This window comes from Grammomys surdaster, unplaced genomic scaffold, assembly GCF_004785775.1.
Source record: "Grammomys surdaster isolate TR1022 unplaced genomic scaffold, NIH_TR_1.0 125429, whole genome shotgun sequence".
Lineage (NCBI taxonomy): Eukaryota > Metazoa > Chordata > Mammalia > Rodentia > Muridae > Grammomys > Grammomys surdaster.
In genome coordinates, this window is record NW_021620296.1 from 1,270,283 (window position 1) to 1,292,531 (window position 22,249).

A 22,249-nucleotide genomic window follows, 5' to 3' on the forward strand; every position below is an offset into this window, starting at 1 on the left:
TTCTGTGTATACAGTGCAGTCCACCTGCCTTTGCCCTCCCAGGTGTTAGGAACACGGGCATGTGTCACACTGACCTGCCTTGTTTCTTACTTCCGGTCCTGTTTTGGTTCCACTCCCCTTCCTGATGAACTGGAGCTAACACTGGGCTCAGAAGGGACAGGATGAGGCCATGTTTCCCAAACCCTCACAGGCAGTCTCAGGAAGAAGGGAGCATTTATTGAGCACCTACTGTCTGACCCATGTGGGGGTTGGGTTAGGCCTGTTTCCCTGATACGGACTTGTCGGTCCATGCCCCACAGCAGCCGGGGATAAAGCCAGCCCAGTTCCACCCCACAGCTCCTCCCACAAACGTGTAGAGTCCAAGCTGGGCCTCTGGGAACCCAGCACAGGTCCCACCAAGACAGGTGGCTGATGGCCTTATCAGGGGCGGCTCTTGACAAGCCAAAGTCTGGAACGTGAGGTCTGAAGGGACCGTGGCGATTCTGCTTGTCTGTAATCCTGGACTCTCACCCTCTCAGATCCCTCCCGTGTGCCCTTACTTTGACATCAGGATTCCCAAGTAGAATCTACCCACCTACGCTGTTTGACAACTGTGTTTACCTCAGATCGTTGCTGTGTGGCTGCAGGCAAGTGGCCTCACCTCTCTGAACTTTCATTTGTTTGTATCTTACTCCAGTTAGATCCTGAAGAAAAGTCATTGTATCAGTCCCTGTATACAGCAGGTACTCAATGCATGTGCAGCGACTTTCTTCCCTTTTCCTCCGCTCATTCAGGAATCCTCAGGCCGGGTCATCCACCTCCTCTGGGGAGATGCTCACGGCTCCCTGCCGTGTAAACAGAAAGTGGGCTGGAGGCTCCTGATTTACTTAGAAATTTCGAGGGCCCCTGCCACTACTTCCTGCCCTTCTGGGGCTTGGGACAGCTAAGGGGAGCGTGGATCCTGTAGTCCCTCCTCAGAGGAATGAGCGCCAGTCCAGTCGGCTCAGTTCCACCCAGGCCTGTAAATACAGTAGTCCGGAAGGTCCAGAACGGCGAGGAGTTAGCTGTGGCCCCACGATGGCTGACATCAAGCAGTCTAGTGACCAGCAGTCCATCACCCACAGTCTGATCCCATGGTGGGCAGCCAGTGGCTTTGTGGGCTCTGCGTGGCTGTGGCCAGGTGAGCAGGCCCAGGCCAGGGTGGTGGTAGAGGGCATATGGCTTGGGCTATGAGGCCTGGTAGGGCCTGCAGGGAGGCGCCCAGGGTGTCCAGGCGGCTCTCCAGGGCGGCCAGGCGTGCCTCCAACTCTTCCTGCTGGGCCTGCAGCTCTGACACCACCTCATATGCGATGCTCTGTGCCTGCAGCAGTGGAGAGACAGACCGAGTGACAAAGGAAGGGACCAGGAGATGGCTGAGTACAGAGGACTAAGGACAGTAGGGCCACCTTGAGGATTAAACGGCAGGGGTTTGAGCAGTTAATGTTCCAGCAGCTGGCCAGCTGTGTGACTAGCAGGGGGCGCCAGAGGTGCAGAACCCCAACACAGGCGCCACGCTCACCACCAGGGGGCTCCGGAATATGGCAGGCTCAGACTGAGCTAGAGGATGGTCCTCTACTTTGGGCCACCATGCCTTTGCCCAGACTGTACCTCACCTGTCCCCACTTGTCCAGAAACCAGGATGTGGCATCTGGAGACACCTATAACTGTAGCCAGCCTTCAATCGGCTCATAGCCCTCTCTGGTATTTTATTTACTTATTATTAATTTATTGAGACAGGGCATAATAAATGGTTATGTAGCCTTGGCTGGCCTGAACTCACAAGCCAGAGTTCTGGGATTAAAGGTGTGTACCACCAGAGCCAGCTTGGCTTTATTCATTCATACATCTGTTTGTTTGTTTGTTTATATATGCGTGTATTTTCCGAGACAGTCTTCAGGGCGTCCTTGGATTTGAAGCAATCATCCTCCTGCAGCCATGTGAGCACTGGAGTAAACTATGTGACATGAACCACTATGACTTCTGAACTCTAGAAGCTGAGGCAGGAGGATCAGGAGTTCTAAGTTGTCGCTGTGAATTCCAGGACAGACTGGGCTATATGACACACTGTCTCAAAAGCAACAAAAGGAATTTAACTTCTTCCAAAGACATTACTGGGTAGAAAGGGACGGGGGTGGGGTGGAATCCCAGCCTAGAATCCCCCAGTGAGGGGCTGGAGGCATGGCTCAGGGTAGAGTCCATGTCTAGAGTCCTATGCTGTATATGTATTCAATGCTGGGTTTCTATATAGTCTGGGCTATTTTTGATCTCCTGACTTCAAAGGATGCTTTTGCCTCAGCCTCAGGAGGAGCTAGAACCCTGCCTTGTGGTCCCATGCCTGGAATATTACCTATGACTTTACACTGAAGAGCCAACCTGGGCATGCTCGATGCTACGCTGTGGGTTCCCAGCCTCCTCTGATTAGACACTATTCCTGTGTCCCTGGAAGCCCCGTCCTCCTCTCCCGTCCTGCTGACGCTCACCTTGGCCAGCTCAGCCAGCGTGTTGGCCTGATCATTCACCTTCCCTTGTTCAATCTTCACACTCCGGAGCCTGGGGGTAGGACAGGGACAGGGGTAGGTCAGACTCCAGCAGAGCCTGGGGCTGAGGATGGGGTGCATTTGTAGTCTTGGCCCAGATCAGGCAATTTCCAAAAACCTGGACTTGGGCCCATTCTCAAGACAAAGACATACATATCCTCTGCCCACTAGGGACATGCCTGTGGCATAACCCTCCCCATCATGCAGCACCAGACTTCCAGTCACCCAAGACTTACTTCTGAGCCCTGGGAGGAGCCAGGAGAGCGTAGAAAAAGAAAACAGAGAAAGAAGAAAACAGAGAAAGAGAAAAGTATAGTGCAAATTAAATCTCATGCAACAACATGCTGAGTGCCCCAGCCCCATCACCAGGTGCCTCCCGGTTCCTGGGAGCAGGTCCTGGGCTGCCAAGGAACTGCTGCCTCTGTGGGGCTGGGATCTGATTTCACAAGGCGAGAGGCCAACCCCTTAAGACACCTATGTCCTGTCAGGGACTTCCTGGCAGCACTAGGTAGCTGCCCTTCTCTGCCTTTCTTCCGCAGTCCTGTGAATGGCAGGTGCAAGGCACCATGCCTCCGTGGGCAACTTGCTCAGAAAACATCCTGGATGGAGACAGAGGCTGGCAAGGGCAGTGCCACGGGCATCAGCACAGAGACAGGATGTGAACGCACAGCTGCTCATCGGGTGTGGTGCCCTTGACCCCTGGAAAAGGGGCTACCAAAGATGGGTTCTACTCTCTGTGCCACCTCAGGGGTGTGGACGACCTCCTGAGGCCCAGAGTTCTGACCCCAGGACCCTGGGAGTGCCACAGCATCACAGGCAAAAAGGAAAAAAAAAATGAAAGAAAGAGAGAGAGTGGCAGACAGATGAGCAACACATCCAGTACCAGGAGCTCATGAGGACTGAGGGGCTGCAGCCTCTGCCTGCCAAGGAACACCCCCCGGCCGGGAAGATTCAGACGTCCCCACCCCCCACCCCCCACCCCCGTCCAATCGCATGTGCCTCTGTGTATTTTTCCCAGGACTGTCCCTTTTTGGTTTTATGTCTTTGGTTTCCCAGGAGCTCAAACACTAGTTCCACTGTCAGGGCTCTCCTTCAGAGCCCCACTAGTTGTGATGGCTCCCCCCACCTCTCTACCTCGGCTTGGGCCGTCCTCAGTATGGCTGCCTCTGGGATTCCTGTCCATGCCTCTGCCTCCCACTAGGCCCTAATAACTGCTGGAGGATACAGGGAGAGGTGATGCAGGGGTGAGGAGGGGCGATGGGGGAGGGGCGATGGAAGCTGGAGGGGGGGCTGCATCAGACTGCCATGTCCCAGACTCAGGTGACTCACACAGGGATACTGTCTCCCTAGAGCCTACTTTTCAGTCCCCCAACCTCCCACTTTCCTCTTCTGGAATCTTTTTGAACATTCTTGAACATTCCCTGAGGTCAGCACTAGGGCAAAGCTGTGTGTGGCGCTCCCTGGGAGCCAGGTGAGCAGAGAAAGGCACTGCAAAGGAGCCGGACTTACTGATGGATGGCCTGAAGGAACTTACGCTGGTGTTTCCGAACTCGGCCTTGGTCTGGCTTCTTCACTAGCCTGGTGTGTTTGTAGATGAGCCATGTCTCCCTGAGAACGTTTGCAGCAGCATTTTTTACCTGAGGGTCAGAAAGAATATTAAAGGGTTGTAGCATTAGAAAGATTGAGAGCCACTGTTTTACACGGTCTTATGTAGCCCAGGCTAGCTTCACTATGTAGCTCTCACTATGTAGCTGAGGCTGGCCATTTTTGCCTGCCTCTGGTTTGAGTGCTGGGATGACAGGCACACACCACCATGCCTAGTTTGTGTGGTCCTGGAAGGGAGGGAATCCAGGGCTCTGTGCATGTTGGGCAAACACTGCCAACTGACTTCCAGCCCCTCATTTTATCACAGGGAACCGGAGCACAGAAAGGGCCATGTGCAAACGCTGAAGAGTTTGGGGTGTGCACTTAGCGGCTTGATCCAGAGCTGGGAGTGCAGTATGACCATGTCTCCTCCATGTGCTGCAGACACGTGGACACTGGGCTGAGCCTGATGCCACTTTGGAACAGCTACGGTGGTGACCCACAGATAGGAGTGGCCTGCAGGTGCCTCACCCGCTTGGTGAGCTGTGTATCCATCATGAAGTTGTGCACATGTTTCTCAGCCTTGGTGAGTTCCAACTTCCGGGCCACGACGGCTACCACCAGTGCAGTGCAACCTGCTCCCTGTGTGTGGTGGGAGGGTGAATCAGAATCCCAATGCCAGGCGCACCCTCCTCCAGGAAGCCCTCCCAGTGTCCCGGCCCCTCTGCCACAGTAGGAGGGGGACATGAGAAGTCACATAGGAAAGAGGGGGGGTGCTCCACTACAGTGAAACGGGGTCCTCCAGTATCCAAGGGGCGTGTCATCAGGCCACGGAGGGAGGAGGCAGCCAAGGGGCGTGTCATCAGGCCACGGAGGGAGGAGGCAGCCAAGGGGCGTGTCATCAGGCCACGGAGGGAGGAGGCAGGTGCTGAGCCCTGGCATAGTGACCACAGAATGCAGAGACTGCCATGATGAGCCTGTCTCAACCCTGGTCGGGGGACCAACAAATCTCTTTTAGGGAAAAGCCACATTGACAAAGCAACTTGCTGGAAAGTTCCGGAGGAAATACTACAGAGTTAGGACACAGAACAGGGAGAAGGATCCACGCGAGAGCACAAAAGAGCAAACAACTGTCACACAAAAGTCACCCATGTCTGCGTCCCAAAAGGCGGGGCCACGAAGCCTCCGATTCAAGGAAAAATGATGGGTGCTGTGACTGAGGAAGCCGAAGTGAGACTGTCTGCCCAGAAAAGGAAACAGGACGACAGGAGACGGGGCAGAAGAGAGCTCCAGTGTCACAGCCGTTCAGGAGGCAGAGGCAGGGGGAGCCCCCAAGTCCAGGAGTTTCAGGACTGCCAGGATCATAGTAAGACTGTCAAAAAATTAGTGGCTGGCAGCGTGGCTCAGGGGTGGAGCCCCTGCCTAGAATCCCCAAGTGAGGGGTTGGTGTGTTGCTCCAGCTGCTAGTTAGAATTTTCTGAAAGGAGTCACAATTTTAAAACTATGTCCATTAAGGGACTGTGGTTAACCACAGAACTTTCTGGAAGAGATCTGGCCCATTAGGGAATGTAGTTTTGTATTCCCTCCAGGCCACTCTGGGCTGGAAGGGTTCAGCTCTGTGCTCTGGGAGAGTGGGCCAAAGCCCCACCCTGGTTCTTCCTCCTTTCTTGGGTGGATTATGGCCAGGTGAATTAGCCAAGAGTCCATGCAGCCTTTTAGGGAGGTGGGGTCACATGAGCTGGGCCTGGCAAGAGCCAGCTAAAGCTTGTATGGCTGAGAACTTCTTACTTTTAGTTTAATTTTGTTTTGAGACAGCATCTCCTACGATAGCCCAAACTGGCCTAGAAGTGGCCATCCTCCTGCCTCAGCTTCCCAAATGTTGAGATGACAGGCATGTGATTCCATAATGGCTGATGATCCTGTTTTTGCAAGAATATTGTGGTTCAGCAAGAATGGTGTTCTAGTGGCTTAAAAGACTGTTGCTTAGCCTGTGCTGGTGTTGGTGCTTGCCTTTAATCCCAGCACTTGGGAGGCTGAGGCATTCGGATCTCTGTGATTTCAAGGGTAACCTGGGCTACATAGTAAGACCCCTGTCTCAAACAAAGACACGAAAACTGTTGCTTAAATCAGGGAGAAAGGAATCTGATGTCCCGAGTGAACCACACCCACCAACTTGGGCTCCCTGGAATCAGATGTGGGATCAGCTGGGACCTCTAGGCTCAGGTGTGGTATCCCCAGAATTCCCTAGACAAACCCTTCCAACACTAGAGCCAGACTTGGGGTGCAAGGCAGGGGCTGTGCACTCACCATGATGCCAGTGAGCAGACACACGCCCTTCCCACAGTAGGTGTGCGGCACCATGTCGCCATAGCCGATGGACAGGAAGGTGATGGAGACAAGCCACATGGCTCCCAGGAAGTTGCTGGTCACTTCCTGTTTATCGTGGTACCTGTGTTGGGGGACAGACAAGGCTTGTCACTCCAGGCTGCCCTCACCGTCTTCATCACATCCCTAGGGATGGGGACAGGACTTTGGGGAGCAGTTCCCTGGTTGCTCAGGGACTGGGGTGGGGGCTGAGTGGTGAAGGCTGGGATGCAGACACCGTGCCCTCCTCCTCTCCCATGGTCTTTCCAGTCTCTCCCTTTCCTGACACCCATGCTGCAACCCACCATGTCTGCCCTCCCAATCCCCATGGCATGACCAAGGATGGCCTGAAGGCACAGTTACATAGAGAAGACAGGTGTATAGAGTAGACACTAGGAAGAACTTCCCACAGCACAGACAGCGAGGCCTGAGGAAAGAGGGCTGGGGAGACAGAAGGGCAGAGGTGGCTGTAGTATAAGGAGGCGGAGGAGTACTGAAGAAGGTGGGAGAAGGCAGGGTGCAGAGGCTCATGCTGTCCCCAGCCTGAGGCCGTGCGTGTGGAAAGGAGAGGGCGCTGGGTAGCAGGGCTGGCCTCTGCTGGAAAGGCAGCCTGAGACCTCACCTACTAGAACTGTGGAGACTGGGTATCCTGACAGGGGGTATCCTGACAGGGGGTATCCTGACAGGGGCAGAGACTGCTCTGCTCAGGAGTGATGGGGGCAGGGAGTTTGCCCACAGTCTCAGGCTTCCCAGTGATAGTTCTGCAGTTAGTGCAGTTAGTGTTGTTTTTTTTTTTTTTTTGAGACTGTGCATCAAGTAGCCTGTGCTGGCCTCAAGCTTGCTATGTACTTAAGGATAAGCTCCTGTGTCCATCCCCCTAGTGCTGAGATGACAGGTGTCGTCCTCATGCCAGACTGCAGCTACAGGGTGACCCAGGTGTAAGGATGGAGACAGAGCTATGGGGGTAACATCAAAGCAAGGTGACAAAGAGCACAGCCTGGTAATGACAGGTTTGTGTGTGCCTCTCCTGGGCTCCCAGGTCAGAGCAGGGGTGCAGGGAGGGTCCTCCTGCTGTTATCAGGAGGGTAGGGCTACAGGAACTGTGGGTATATCAGATTCCCTGAGAGCCAGCCTCACCCCTAGGAGGACGGAAGTGGGGAGTCCTGGGTCTCCCCTACACAGAGCAGATGGAACTCGGCCTCTCCTCAGTCAGGTCTGGGAGCCCTGGCAAGTCCTTCAATCTCTGAGGACTCAGTCTCCTTCTGTGGGACTTCAAGGGGTATGACATTTCCTCCCCACCTCCACACCCCCAGTCAGGCCTTCGAGTGATCTGAGACTTCTGGTCCCCAGAGCTGATAAAGACCCTGGACTCTGGGTGTTTCTTCCAGCCAGGCCCATCCTGGCTGCCAGCTCCCCTCCCTCACAGCTAATCTTAAATTCTCAGCTGGTGGGACCACAGGGGTAGCTGGGTGGTTGAGTCATGGGAGGGGGACAGGGGTGGAGGTGGGGGCTGGAGGCAGCACAGTTGATCCTGGGACTCACGTGTTCCCCTAGGGTCTGGAAGGCCAGAGACAGGGAGGGAAAGATAACATTAAACTTCAGCCTGTACCTGGTGGCCCTGAGCCCAGAGTTCTATCCCAGCTCCCCAGAAATAAGAAAGCAGGGGTATCAGTGGAGGGACCGGGATGAGGGCAGCTCTGAACCTGTGGCTCAGAAGCTGGGCTGAAGTCACAGGTCGACATAGAATGCCTCGAGAAGGTCAGGGACTGAGCGATGGGTCTCCCCGGGGACAGTGGAGGCTGAGGACACAGGCAGGGATGGACACACTTCCCAGCTAGAGATACTGAGGTCCCCCGTGCAGGCTCCTGAGAGGTCACAGGACAGGACAACTGTCTGGATGTGAATGGAGTGAGGTGGGGACCCGGGGCTTGGGTTCAAGGACAGGACGGTGGCATTCTATGTCAGTCACCTCTCGCACACACGAACTGTCCACGCAGCAACGATCCAGGAGGAGATGCTGAAGACCAACAGCACAGTGCCAGGGCAGATGGTCATGAGCGTCTTGGTGACGAATCGCGTGTTGAAGGTAACTCGGTTAAGGGCCCCGATGCTACGGCTGGACGCATCCGTGAAGATGCGGCTGTGCAGGAGCATGACCCGGGCCAGCAGGTAGAGGCGCAGGAACATGGGGATGGACAGAAGCACGTCCAGATCTGCCTCGGCTGCCGATGGCACCAGCGAGAAGGCCAGCCGCGCTGTCCACGTGAAGCGGTAGTGGCCGGGCACTGGGTGTATGGCACACACAGCCAGCTCCAGTGAGATCAGTGACACGCGCTCCCACGTCATGGCGATACGCCAGTCATCGGCACCATTGTCCACCAAGAACAGCTGCAGGAAGGAGGTGGCTGAGTGGGTTCCTGGGGATGGGGCGACCCCTCAGTGGGAATGCTGGCATGGGCCTCAGCCCCACCCCCCACCCAGCTCAGGATTTAGACAAAGATTATTTTTGTTTGTGTGCTTTTGAGAGAGGGTCACATTTTGCCCAGGCTAGCCCTGAACTGCTAGATAAGCAAGAATGAACCTGAAGTCTGGATTCTTATGTATCAGTCTGCCAAATATTCGATGATGGATGTAAAACACTCCATTTGGCTGGTTTTGTTGTTTGTTGTTTTGTTTTGTCTTTTTGAGACAGGCTCTTATAAACCTCGGAGTGGCGTTGAACTATCAGGAAGCCTCCTGCCTCAGCCTCCAAAGCACTAGGATGATGGGGCATGTGCCATGTAGGATGCGTGCTTTCTTAGCTGCAGCCAAAACTCAAAACCAACCAAAGGTCCTCCCCTTGCTGGCAAGCCCGAGGACCTCTGTTCAAGTCCTGGATCCCATAGAAACACCCTCCACTCATGCACAGGCACACACACATGCAAAAAGAAAAGAGGAGAAGAGAAGAGGAGAGGAGAGGAGAGGAGAGGAGAGGAGAGGAGAGGAGAGGAGAGGAGAGGAGAGGAGAGGGGAGGAGAGGAGAGGAGAGGAGAGGAGAGGAGAGGAGAGGAGAGGAGAGGAGAGGAGAGGAGAGGAGAGAAGAGGAGGTGCTGGGCTGGACTCTGGGGAAAGTGTTTGCCAAGCTGCCCTGGGTCTGATCCCCTGAACTGCAGAGAAGTCCTTTAGTTTAATGTCCATCTAGCCCTGCTGGAGACATACAGTCTGACACTGTCTTGGGACGCAGTGGTGATGGCAGGCCACAGCAGCCTCTCTGCCATCAGGAGGGGACCTGCTCCACATTGCAGGTGACACCTCCTCCAAGCGCCAGCCTCCTTGCTGCCAGCTCTCAGTCCTATTCCCTCAGCCCTGTAGCCCGGAATCTGCTCATCTTAGCAACTTCCCCGTTCTGGAACCTTCTTGGCAACACAAAGCCACACCTTGGCTTTGTGGCTTCCCTCAGCCTCCATCCCTCTGCCTTGGGTCAGAATGCTGTGGGTGGGAATCAAAGGGCACCTGCCTTCCCAGCATCAAAGGGGTGGCAGGAAGGAAAAGCTGGTCTTAGCTGGGCCCACACTGTCATCCCAGCACTGGGAAATGGTGACAAAAAGATCAGTAGTTTCCACCCTGGGGTACTTGAGACCCCTGGAAAGCAGACAAAGTGGGGACATTGCCCAGCATTGTGTCACACCTCTGACGTGTTGAGCACCAACCTGGATCTCTCGGGCGTGGTAGAGGATGACAAGGCCAAGCAAGATGACAGTGGACAGGCTGATGAGACATTTCAGGGCAAACGAACACAGTGACTCCTGCGCACAGAGAGGGGGAGACACTTCGGTTCCCGGCATAGCTGAGTGGGGACAATTGCCACCCAAACAGGGTCTGTCCCTGTCGCTTCCCCAACTCCAAGCCTCAGCTCCTCTGGCTCCCAGAAACATGTCAGCGTCACCCAGCCTTATGGATCTTGGCGACCTGTGCGTGCACACCCATCTGCATCCCTCTCCTGCGTCCCTTCCTCATGGGGCCCAGCTGAGACGCCATCCCCACGCTGAGTAGACATCAGGGGACAGGGCCTACCTTGGTGTACACACCCCAGGACAACTCTGTTTCTGTCACCATGACGACAATCCCAAACATGCCAAAGATGAGCGCGTAGTCACTGAGTCTTTTACGTTTCTCAAAGAGGGCCCTACGGTGGCCCAGGCGGTGGCTGACCGTTGGGGGCTTCCCCGAGCCCGTCCTGTCCTCCTCTTCCTCTTCCTCTTCCTCCTCCTGCTCCTGGGGATGGCCCCTGGGACCACCAGGTGACAGCCAAGTAGGCTGACCCTTGACCACCATCTGCAGGCCTGGGCCTTGGGTGGGCTGTGTGGGGCGGCCTGCCTCTGGGTCCACAGGCTCCCAGCGAAGGAATCCAGGCCCACTGCCCAGAGGCCGCCCCACGCTGCCATTGTGGCTGCGGCTACTCATGGCCACCTGCCTCCGTGGGCTGGATTTGCAGCAGGCCCGTTAGGGGCCAGCATGGTTCAGCAGCAGAGCTTCCAAATGGATCTGTGGAGACAGGAAAGAGGGAATGTCACCATGGTCATTCCAGAACATTCCAAGGAGTCGGGAGAGTCCAGGATGCATTGCTCATCTGAGAAGTCAGTGTGTACCTTCTTCCCCTGCTCAAAGCCTACTTCAGGTCCCCAGCGCCACCTCTAAGCTCCCAGACACCAGCATGCCCTGTAACCACCCTGGCCCAAAGCACCCCGGTCCCCTCCAGCTACTGACAGCAGGTGACATGGTGGCCTACTGCATACCTCTCCACACACGGATGAGGCAGTATGGGGCTGTGACTCAGCTGCCTGACACGTGTGCCAAGCTGCCATGGTTTTCCCCTGAGACAGCCTCCTCCTGGGCAGGCTGGGCTGGCACAGGCAGAGCAGGCAGGGGAATCTGCCTCAGTGACCAGTCCTGCATTTTGAGCCTCCAGTTAAAAGGACTGTCTGTCACCCAGGCACAAGGGGAGCTCCTGTTCTGGTTTTATAGAGAGTAAAGCTTCGGGAGGTCGGGCAGCCAGCTAGGTCCTCGGCCAGCACCCAGTCAGAGCAGAGACTAAGGAACACTTTCTGACAGTGGCCGAGGGCAGGGCACTGAAAGGGAACCAGTCTGGCTCTGCCCCTAAGGGGCTGTGAGCTGGGGACAGAGCTGTTTTCCATCATGGGGCCTGGGGTACCAGCTCAGTCCGTTTCTTTCTCTTGTCTTCTGTGATTTTATTTATGTACTTTGGAGACAGGCTTTCAGACTATAGTCCAGGTTGGCCTAGAGCCTGTGACAAACGCCAGGTGCTGGGATGGCTGGTGTGTGTCGTCATGCCAGGAATGGTGATACATACCTATCATGTAAGCAACTGGAGAGGCCGAAGCAAGAGGTGCTGAACGGCAAGGCTGTTCTATGTAAGTTTGAGGGCAACCTGTGCTACATGAGAACCTGTCTCAAAATAAAATAAAATAAAATAAAATAAAATAAAATAAAATAAAATAAAATAGGACCAGTAGGTGCCCCTTGCTGTGAGTCTCAAGGAGGAACCCACAACCCACTGCAGGAACTACAGTGAGAACAGCCCATGACCGAAATTCCCAGGACACTAGACCTGTGTCGGGTGGCCTCCCCAGCAGCGGGTGGGGGAATGGGGAGGAGGAAGGGTGCCAGAGCTCTTCTCACCAGGCTCACTCACTCCTCAGGGTGACCAGCTCTGCTTGCCCTTTGCCTACCGGCTACCAGGGAGCTTACAAGGCCAGACTTGTAACCCAGGTGCCGTCACTGAGCGCCTTGACCTCGGTTCAGGGTGGCCAGCGAGCGCGTGCTCATGTCACTGCCTGTACCACATCCACCCTTGTGCACGGACTTCGTGGACTCAGCGTCTCCCACTCACAATCTTCCCTCACCGGGGGGGGGGGGGGGGAACATGCTCACCCACTCTTCTGTGTCCCTGACCCTGACCCTGTGGCGACATCATCCCCGGCGTCGTCCCTAGCGGCATAGTCCAGGGACTCGCTATTACTGCCCCCCACCGCCCTTCCTCACCGCTTCCTCTTGCCAATACCTGCGGGCGACAGCGGGGACCTGGACCCGCGTGCCAGCGCGTCCCCGCTGCGGCCGGCCAGGGAGGGGGAGCAGTACCGCCCCGGATGAGCGGCACCTCGGATTGGCTAAGCGCGCCCAGGCCCCGCCCCGTGACCCGCAGGCCCCGCCCATGCTTAAAGCTCCCTCCTGGGCACTCTGACAGAATACTAGCCCCGGTGATCCATATCTGTGCAAGGGCAGCTGGCTATTGCAGGGGACAGACAAGCTCGCTCACCTCAGGGACCCTGGTCCTGAACCCTATCAGCCTTGCGGACAGAAAGAGCTCCAGGGAGCCCGAATCATCAGGGCTGGGGAGACCCCCGAAACCTGATGTCCCCCATCACCCAAGCCAAACCTGCAGAACTCAATCATACAAGTTTTTGTTTTGAATCAAGGTCTCACATAACTTAGGCTGGCGTCGAATTTACCAGGGATTCCAGGTTAGCTTTGAACTGGCTTTGTGGCCAAGGATGACCTTGAAGTCCTGTTCCTTCTCCCTTCACCTCCTGAGCACTGGGACATGCTTGGGCCACCCTTCCCAGCGCAGGCAACATTTTATGTTGTCTTGGGTTTTGTTTTTTTTTGTTTTTTTTTTTTTTTTTTTGATAGCTCTGTAGCTAAATCTGATCTTGAATTCACTCACTGAGATCCTCCTGCCTCAGCCTTCTTCCTAAGGTGATGGAGTTTCAGGTGTCTCCTAAAACACTCCAGAGATCAAGGGGTAGCCCTATTCTCCACCCCCTCAGTCATGTGATTGCTGACAACTGGGGAGCTGAGGTTTGTCTGCAGCCTCAGGTGCCCCAGGTGACTCACCCTCCCAGCTCCATCTGCTTCCTTCCTGGCCCAATGTCTGCAGTTCACCGAGCCCCAGGAAGGACTGAGGGGCAGGTGTGTGGGTAGCAAGTGGCCAGGGAACAGGGACAGCACTGAGCCCCAGCAGAGCCACCAACACAGTGACAGTCCAGGTGTTGGGGGTCACCACCACGTCTGCACTATCCACATAGGTGGGGCCAGAAACTAGCCTGGGGTGACAGGTTCCAAGAGACACCACAGAGTTGTCAAGAGCACCGGGTTCTGTCTCCTGCCCGCAAACCTGCATCCTGTGGCCGTGGCCCTTCCCTGGCTGGCCCCTACTTGGACCACCTAGGATATTTTTTAGAAAGAGTTTCATGTTTGTGAGGCTCAAACTCACCATAGAGCTGAGGATAACCCAGAACTGACCCTCTTGTCGCTACCTCTCAGGTCCTGCCTGAGAGAACAGGCCTGGGCCATCAAGCCCCATTTGTTCAGTGCTGACAAGAGGCCTTCATGAACACAGGCAAAACACTCCACCAGTGAAGCTGTAAGCACCTAGTCCTGAGGCACACCTCAGCCTCCCACAGCTCCCAGGGGTTGGGGACATGCCCCTGTTTGTCATGAAAATCGGGGTGCTCACTGCCCATCTAGCTCTCCAGGGACCCCCATGGTAAAAGTGAACACAATCAAGTCCAACAAAGGACACACAGGCTCAGCAGCCACTGCCTCTAAGACATGCCCCTTCCTTCTTGGGGCCCACCTTGCCTTCAAGGAGCCCCTTGAGGAGGAAGTATCCTAGAAACCAGTTAGGAAGTTTTTGTTTTCAATCAAGGTCTCACATAACCTAGGCTGGCGTCAAACTCGCTGTGAAGTGCAGGCTGCCCTCGAACTAACCAGTTAGCCTTGAAATGGCTTTGTAGCCAAGGATAACCTTGAAGCCCTGTCCCTTCAGTCCCTGAGGCTTCTGAGAACCTCAGCCCTGGAGACAGAGGAGGCTGGGTGGTAATGGGAGGGACTGTTTCTGGGTTTGACTGTAAACTGGCCGCACCTTCATCCTAGGCTCGGTAGGCATGGGCTCCAGTGGGCCATGGTGGACAGGAAGGGATCAGAGTAGCCACAGATACACTTGGGATACTGTTAGCCTCCTGTGACAGGAAACAGCCTTGCAAAAACTGTCCTTTGGAGACTTCTGAACACAAGGCCCTCCCTTAGGGCCTGAGGGCTGAAGGACACCAGGGCCCAGAGACGGGCTGAAGCAGAGGTGGCTGGTCACATACACTCTCTTACCTCCACCACACCCACCAAGCTCTGAAATCAGCCAGGCCCAGCAGCGCATCCCAGCACTTGGGAGGCAGAGCCCTGAAGAACATAAGGTAAAGGCCAGCCTTCCCTACACAGATAGAAGGCCAGCTTGGGCTACAGCCTTGTTGGAAAATGAACAGAAAATTAGGAAAGAGTTTGACATAGCTGAGTGTGCCAAGGCCCTGAGGCAGGAGCAGAGAAGAAAGTCACAGGAGAAGTAGGGGCACACAGCTTAAGGAGCTAATTCTGGGGTATCTGGGGCTCAGAGATCTTGGTCACCCATCAGTGTGCCCTGGGCCTGCCCTGTATACAGAGCTTGTACTCTCAGGGACAACAGAAGCCTACAAGCCAGACCTCAAGTGGGACAGCACTGGCCCCAGTCCTCTCCAGGAAGGTGGTCCCCCAATAATACACAAAGTGTCTCCATCAGCCTCCTAAGGAGGCTTTTGAACACCCAGTCCACTCATCTCTGCAACTATGAGGACCTCTGTTTGTCCCAAACCTTCACAATCTGACCTTATTCAAAAGTACTATTTGATGTTTTGTTTGTTTGTTTGTTTTAAGACAAAGTCTCACCGGGCAGTGGTGGTGCACACCTTTAATCCCAGCACTTGGGAGGCAGAAGCAGGCGGATTTCTGAGTTTGAGGCCAGCCTGGTCTACAGAGTGAGTTCCAGGATAGCCAGGACTATACAGAGAAACCCTGTCTCAAAAAAAAAAAAAAAAAAAAAAGAAAGAAAGAAAGAAGAAAGAAAGAAAAAAGAAAAACAAAACAAGGCAGAAGCAGGCGGATTTCTGAGTTCGAGGCCAGCCTGGTCTACAGAGTGAGTTCCAGGACAGCCAGGGCTACACAGAGAAAACCTGTCTCAAAAAACAAAAAACAAAAAACAAAAAACAAAAAACAAAACAAAAAGACAAAGTCTCAGTCCCTACTATGTACAGCCCAGGACCTCATGCATAGTAGCTAGCTATGCAGTGTTTGTTGATTGACTAATACCGACCCCATGGACAGCTCACAGCTGACATTATACATCAGTCAGGACTGGAAGCTGAGAGGTGGGCCAGGATCTTTTGGACCTGCCTTTAACTCCACCAGCAGGCTATGTGACACTGAGCAGGCCACCAGCCTCTTCTACTAGCTCTGCACCCGTGCTGAGAGGACAGAACTGGGCAACGTCTCCAGCCATTCCTGTTGTTTTTATGGTGTCTTTTCCAGGCCTTTTCCCTTAAGGTTCAGGAGGTTTTGCTGTTGTTATTACAGGTTTTAATTTTTTTTTAGTTTTTGTCTTCACTTATTTTCTTGTTTCAAGGTGAGGTCTCAAGTAGCGCAAGCTATCCCCCAATCACTGTGCAGCCAAGGCTACCCTCGAGCTTCAGTTCTTCCTGTTCCATCCCCCACATGCCCAGTTTTCCCGGTGCTGGGACCAGAAGCGAGGGCTTGGTGCGGGCCAGGCTAGTGTTGCAAGTGAACAGCCCCAGACCATTTAAAATGTCTAGTTGAGAGGGCAGAAACCCACTCCTGTAACTCTGATTCCAGAGGATCCAACACCCTCCTCTGGCTCCCAAGGTCAGCACCATTGCACCTGATACACAGACATATGCATCACACACACGCGCACACACACGCATGCACGCACGCACGCGCGCACATGCACACTAAATCTTTAATTTTTTTGTAATGTAGGGCTAGCATGATGGCTCCGTGAGAGCACCCACTGCTCTGGAAGAGGCCCAGGCCCAGCACCCACATCAGAGGCTCACAGCCTCCTACATCCCCACCTGTGCTCACGTGTGATGCCTTCACAGACATATACTTAAAAAAAAAATCAAAATTAGGATGCAGTCGTGATGATGCCTTTAATCTGAGCACTCTGGAGGTAGAGGCAGGTGGATCTTTGTGAGTTTGGGGCCAGCCTGGGCTATACAGAGAAACCCTGTCTCGAGAACTACCTGCCCTCAAAGAATTAAAATTAATTAAAAAATTTTTAATTGACTTCAAGACTGTGTGTGTGTGTGTCTTGTTTAAACGGACAAGATTTAAGTCACCCTGGTCTCAAACTCACTACAGAGTGAAGGCATAGCTAAGCCTTCCATGTACAACTGCCCAGTGCTGGCATGTCAGGCCGGCAGACCAACGTGGGCTACTGGTTTTATTTATTTATTGTTTACTCATTTGTTATCCTGTATGTGTCTATGTGCCTCTCTCTCTCTGTCTGTCTCTCTCTCTCACTCTGTGTGTGTGTATGTGTGTTTGTGTGTCTTTTTCTCTGTCACTCTCTTTCACTCTGTGTGTGTGTATGTGTGTTTGTGTGTCTTTTTCTCTGTCACTCTCTTTCACTCTGTGTGTATATGTTTGCGTGTGTCTCTCTGTCTCTCTGTCTCTCTCTCTCTCTCTCTCTCTCTCTCTCTCTCTCTCTCTCTCTCTCTGTGTGTGTGTGTGTGTGTGTGTGTGTGATGTCCCTGAGCAGGCCAGGGAGTATCAGGTATCTGTGGATTGCTCTTGGATTTATACCCTTGACATGGGGTTTCTCACTCATTTGGAGATGAGCTGGCAGCTATCAAACCCTGCCATCCTCCTGCCTCCACCCTGTACAGTGCTGAGGTTTGAGGCACAGGCATGGCCACACCCTGCTTTCCTGTATGCATGCTGCATACAGATCCACACTCAGGTCCCCTTGCTTATACAGTGGTTCTCCCACCTGAGTCACCTCCCAGTCCTGTCTTTGCTTTTTGTTGCTGTTTTTTGAGACAAAGTATCACTCTGTAGCCTAGGCTGCCCCCCACCCCCAACTCAGGCCTGGCAGTCATCAAGGCTCCTACCCCACACCCAGGGGTGACCAGGGCTAGGTAACTCACCCTGGGGTGCAAGGGGCTCTGGAAATCACCAACCTGAGGTCCGTGTTCTTTGGTGCCTTGAAGTTGCCCTCAGAAGTGGGATGGGTCTGCCTGTGGCTCTTTTCTTCTCTGCACCTGTAGGGATCAGACATGGGTACCCGATGGGACGGGACTGGAGGTTCCTTTTCTTGTTTTGCTTTGCTTTTAGTCTCTGAGACAGGGTCTCTGTGTAGCCCTGGCTGTCTTGGAACTCTCACTGTAAACCAGGCTGACCTTGAACTCAGAGATCCAGCCTGCCTCTGTCTTGTCTTATGAGTGCTGGGATTAAAAGGCATATGCCACCACCAGGCTGAAGGTCCATGGATTAGTGGCTTTGGCGGCTGTGGGACCCATAGCTGAGAGCCCAGCATTTGAGGCAGGAGCATCTCAAGCTCTGAAACATCCTGGGTAAGATACTGTCTTTAAAAAGCCAAAGAAACAAAAAACAAACCAAATCAAAGAAATAAACAAGGTGGAGCAGGCAGCCCACACCTTTAGTTCCATTACTCAGGGCAGAGGAGCCTTGAGTGTAGCTTGCTCCCAACTACTCAGAGGCTTTCAGAGGCCCCGCCCTCCTTGAATCCTGCTGTTCCACACTCCCCTTCTCCTCCACCTCCTGGTTCTTCCTTGCTTGCTATTGTAAACTTAAACGTGACTCTTCTCTTTTCCCAGGACCTGGGCAAGGGGCAGTGGCCACCGGTAGTGGTGGGGTTGTGGCCCAGGAGAGCTGACAGTAGCTGGGGAGGGCAGGGGCTGCCAAGGTCACTCTGCTGGCCTCCTCCAGCCACCTGCCTCCTAGGTGATCCACGGGATTGGCGGCGACTGGGCCCAGCCAGCCCAGTTAGATCGTGGCCCTGAAATGAGTCCTGGGGACTCTAACTTAATCTCCCCTCTAGTTTCTGGGCACCAGATTGAAGGGCTTCACACCCCCATGCTTAGAGATGGAGCAAAAAGCCCAGACAGGACCCCACCCAGGAGTTGTTGGGTTCAGGACTGCCCTGCCCCTGCCTTGCTGGGTGACCTTGGGTAAATACTAGCCTTCTCTGGATCCTCCAGCTACCCACCACAGGGGTGGCTGACCGAGAAAGCCAGAGAGAAAGCTTGGGGGTCTAGCAGGTCAGCTCAAAAGCTCCCGCCAGCCACCTCTGGGGGGAATCCCCACCAAACCTGAGGACCAATGCCTAGGAAGGAGCCATGGGGAGTTGCGAGGAGGACTGCCACCCTGAGTGACTAGTAGTCCCCAGGTCCCCAATCTCACCTGAAGCTGAGTCCCTTTCTCCCAGGGGCAGAGTCTCTGCTCCGGGTTGTCTGGGGAAGATGAAGGGACATCCCGCGGTTCCCGCAGGTCTCCCAAGCATCGGTGGACTTAGTGAAGCCCAGCAAAGAGACACCCCCACCTCATCGCCCCACCCCCCTTCTGCCTGTTCACTCACCAACAGTCTCCGGCCGCAGCTGCTGGAGTCCCTGCGCCCGGCCCGAGAGCAAAACCAAGTGAACAAGCAGCCGGGCAAGGGCGTGGGAACAGAGGTGCGCGCGCCGCTGCAGCGCGGACCCCCACCCGCGCGGCCCGCTGGGGACGGTCAGGTGTCCCCTCCGCGGCGGCTCCCAGAGTGCTCCCCGCTGAGGTCGAGGACAGTGACCGAGGACACGTCAAGGGCTGGGGCGATCCTTGGTGTCTGCTGGCTTTACGCGCACAGTTTACAGACAGGGAAACTGAGGCTGCAACAAGGACAGGGAATCCTTGCCCTTCAACCTAGTCAGGGACAGCAGCTGTCGCCTCCCACAGGGGACTGTACTCCAGCGAGAAGCTGAGCCTGGGGCAGGGGAGGGTCGAGAGGGAGAGATTCCAGCAGCCGGTGACGCGGCCCAGGCTGGAAGGTCCTAGTTGGGGGTTGGGGTGTGTGAGGGGTGGGTGACCAGAGAAGCAGGAAGGGAAAACTTCTCTGTCCCAGTCTAGCTGGAAGGTGCCGCTCACGCAGCTGGTGAGTCCCCCCCTGCGCCCCAACGGCGGACGCCGGGGTGGCGGGACCGTGAAGGTCAAACTATCCAGCCAGAACAATGAGCCTCCTGGGGTCTGGAGTCCTCACGGAGCAGGAAAGCACAGCCTGGGGCTGGGGAGAGTCCAAGACCCTTTTGGTGATCTTGGCTAGACCCAAGACTCAGTTTCCCCAGCCCACTCTGGGGTGGCTCTGCAAAACTGAAATGTGGGCTGCTGGCTCTGTCTTGCTTTGTCCTCTAAGTGTCGACCCCCCCCCCCCCCGCAGCCCTTCCTCCTAGCCCCACCCCTGAGCACCCACCCACCTTCTGCCACCGCCTGAGACAGGGGGATTTCCTCCCGGGAGTCTGGAGGCCTTTAAGAGTCTCCATCATTTTTCGTTGTTGTTATTTTTTTTTGTATTTTTTCTTCCATATGTTTTAAAAATAGCCGTTCCCCTCTCGCCAGTCCCCCAGCCCCGCAGCGTGTCGTGAGCTACGCCGCGCTCCCGCGGTGGCCGGGGATTCCTCGGACGGGCGGGGCTGGGATGCGCTGGCGACAGGCGCGGGTTACGAGCGCCCCTCCCACCGCGGAACCGCGGGTGGGCGGGGAGAGACAAGACAGAAAGGGGGACTTCTGGGTCGAGTGCTCGAGGGAGGGACGACAAAGGACTCCCATCGCTGTGGGGAACCCTGAACCTTATACTGCCCTGAATGAAGTCCTCCAGCCGCGATTCTTAGATTCCCTACAATCCCTGACTCATGAAACACCTTGATAGCCTGGTGACAGGACACATTCCTGTCCCGCACTTCTCACCCTGTCTCTCCTGACAAGCGAGGAGACCAACCTGACTTTCCCCAGCCCCATAGCCTTTCCCAGACCCCCTGGGTGACACCTGACCAAACCCAGCGTCCGTCGGAACCGGTCCAGCTTCGAGAGCTTGGCATCTAGACCCTTTGGCCAGCTCTGCCGTGTGCCAACTACTCCCACCTCTCATTCACAGCCTGAAGGTGACCGCCCCCGATCGCCGTCCCTTCTGGCCACCTCGCCCCGGTTTCAGGTACCCGACGCCCTCCTGATACATTCCTCCTCCTCCTTAAGGAGAAAGAGGAGGCTAAATTCACTTAGGGAGCCGGGAGGAAGCTGCAATTGGGACGAGTCTCAAATAAAGGTGCCAGAGAAGGGGGGCTGTACACAGACACCTGGGAAGGACCTTTGGACCCAGCACAGAAATCCTTCATGCCTTCTGCAGGCTATCCCCGAAACTTCAGTAACGCAGTGTGCCAGCCCCGTCGCTGGGGACCGAATGTATATAGTGTGTGTTCAGGGTGTCTGCTGAGATCTGACCCTTCTTGCGGCTCATTGTTCCCATAGCCTCGTGTGTCACACGCTCTCTCCACAAAGGATGGAAGAAAGCTTTGTACTAAGAACAAAGACGCAAGGAAGAAGTCTGAACCCTAAAGAGAGTAGCGCTGCGGCCCACGACAGGAGACTGCCCCTCTGGACACTGCCACACACCTCTGAGTGATACGGACGGAGAGGCACGGGCTGGGCCCTGGGTCCTGGAGGACATCAAAGGCGCAGCCCCGGGGCCAGTCACCGGGTTGAACGGCGCGGAGCTATGCGAGTGCGCCAGGTCTTTGCTCACACACTCTGGGCTAGAGTTCATGGCACCGGGATGGGGAGAGGTTGGAGATGTGGGGAAGTGGAGGGGGGAAGAGGAGAAGCTGGGGAGATGGTTGAGGATGAGGAGTCGCAGGAGGGAGGAGAAAAATGAGGAGTGGAGGACGGGGAGAGGAGCCAAATTATGGCTGCAGGCTCTGTGCCGCGTGATCTATTTTTGATTTTTTTTCACAACGGCTAACGGAGCCCACGATGGCCTTGAACTCCTAATTCTCCTGCCTCCAGTAAGTGTTGGGATAACAGGTGTGGCAACCGTGCGGGGCTGACCCGGCTATTCTGCACAGCAGCGCGCGGGTTCCTTTGTCCTCGTCGCCCCCGCCGCGCTAAGGGGGAACCCCGGCCCTGGCGGCGCATGCGCACACCTGTCCGACTTCCCTGTAGCCTTCACTCTGCAGCCCCCGCACGGTTGCCATGGCGACCGCGAGGGCGGAAACCTGGGGAAGACCCCGCCGGCAGCCCTCCCCCGCCGCCCTCGCCAGGAGCTCCTCCCTTGTTCGAGCGGATTACCCCGGACCGCGTGGGCACTGGGGCGGTGGAGGATTCCCCTAGTCCCCTGGGATGTGCAGCGGCTGGCGCATGCGCTCGGGAAACCCTAGCTCCCCCCGCGCCCCCCCCACACACAGGGAAAGCCCAGGTGAAGGAAACAAAGCACCCCGCGCATGCGCAGCGCGTGACTCTTAGGACTGCCCGGTCTCCTTGGCAACTGCGCGGAACTCCCTTCTAGCAACCCCTCTTCGAGTCAGGGATTTCCCCGCTGCTAGTGCGCAGGCGCGGGCTGGGATTCCCGGAGTTGGGGCTTTTCTACCTAACAAAGGTTGTTGCCTCCGCTCCTGTCCGCGTCTTTTTTATTTTGACACAGTGTCTCTGTATGTGGCTCAGCCTGGCATTGAACTTACTGCAATGCTCCTGCCTCAGATTCCACATTGCTGGGATGACTGGCAAGGGCCACCACATGTGGTTCGTGTCCTTTATGTCCTTACTCTATAGGGAAAGAGCCAGCCGCGTGGCTCTGCTTGGCTCTGCGGTGCTCTCCCAGG

At 55.3% G+C, this 22,249-nt stretch overlaps 1 protein-coding gene across 2 annotated transcripts; it reads right to left on the bottom strand.

Annotated features, from left to right (window-relative positions):
- Positions 1-196: 196 nt before the first annotated feature.
- On the bottom strand, positions 197-19,052 carry Kcnn1 (potassium calcium-activated channel subfamily N member 1). Of its 2 annotated transcripts, none has more exons than XM_028786116.1 (10): positions 18,988-19,052; positions 17,570-17,650; positions 10,557-11,027; positions 10,193-10,288; positions 8,473-8,891; positions 6,447-6,588; positions 4,671-4,781; positions 4,065-4,192; positions 2,499-2,568; positions 197-1,339 (listed from the first exon to the last, which is right to left on the bottom strand). In XM_028786116.1, the coding sequence occupies exons 3-10, from the start codon at positions 10,944-10,946 to the stop codon at positions 1,094-1,096; spliced, it is 1,602 nt and encodes a 533-aa protein (XP_028641949.1). In that variant the 5' UTR covers positions 10,947-11,027; positions 17,570-17,650; positions 18,988-19,052; the 3' UTR covers positions 197-1,093. The 2 variants fall into 2 exon arrangements, with proteins under 2 accessions (XP_028641949.1, XP_028641948.1); XM_028786115.1 differs by lacking the exons at positions 17,570-17,650; positions 18,988-19,052 and adding exons at positions 11,854-11,948; positions 12,546-12,578.
- Between the last annotated feature and the right edge of the window lie 3,197 nt (positions 19,053-22,249).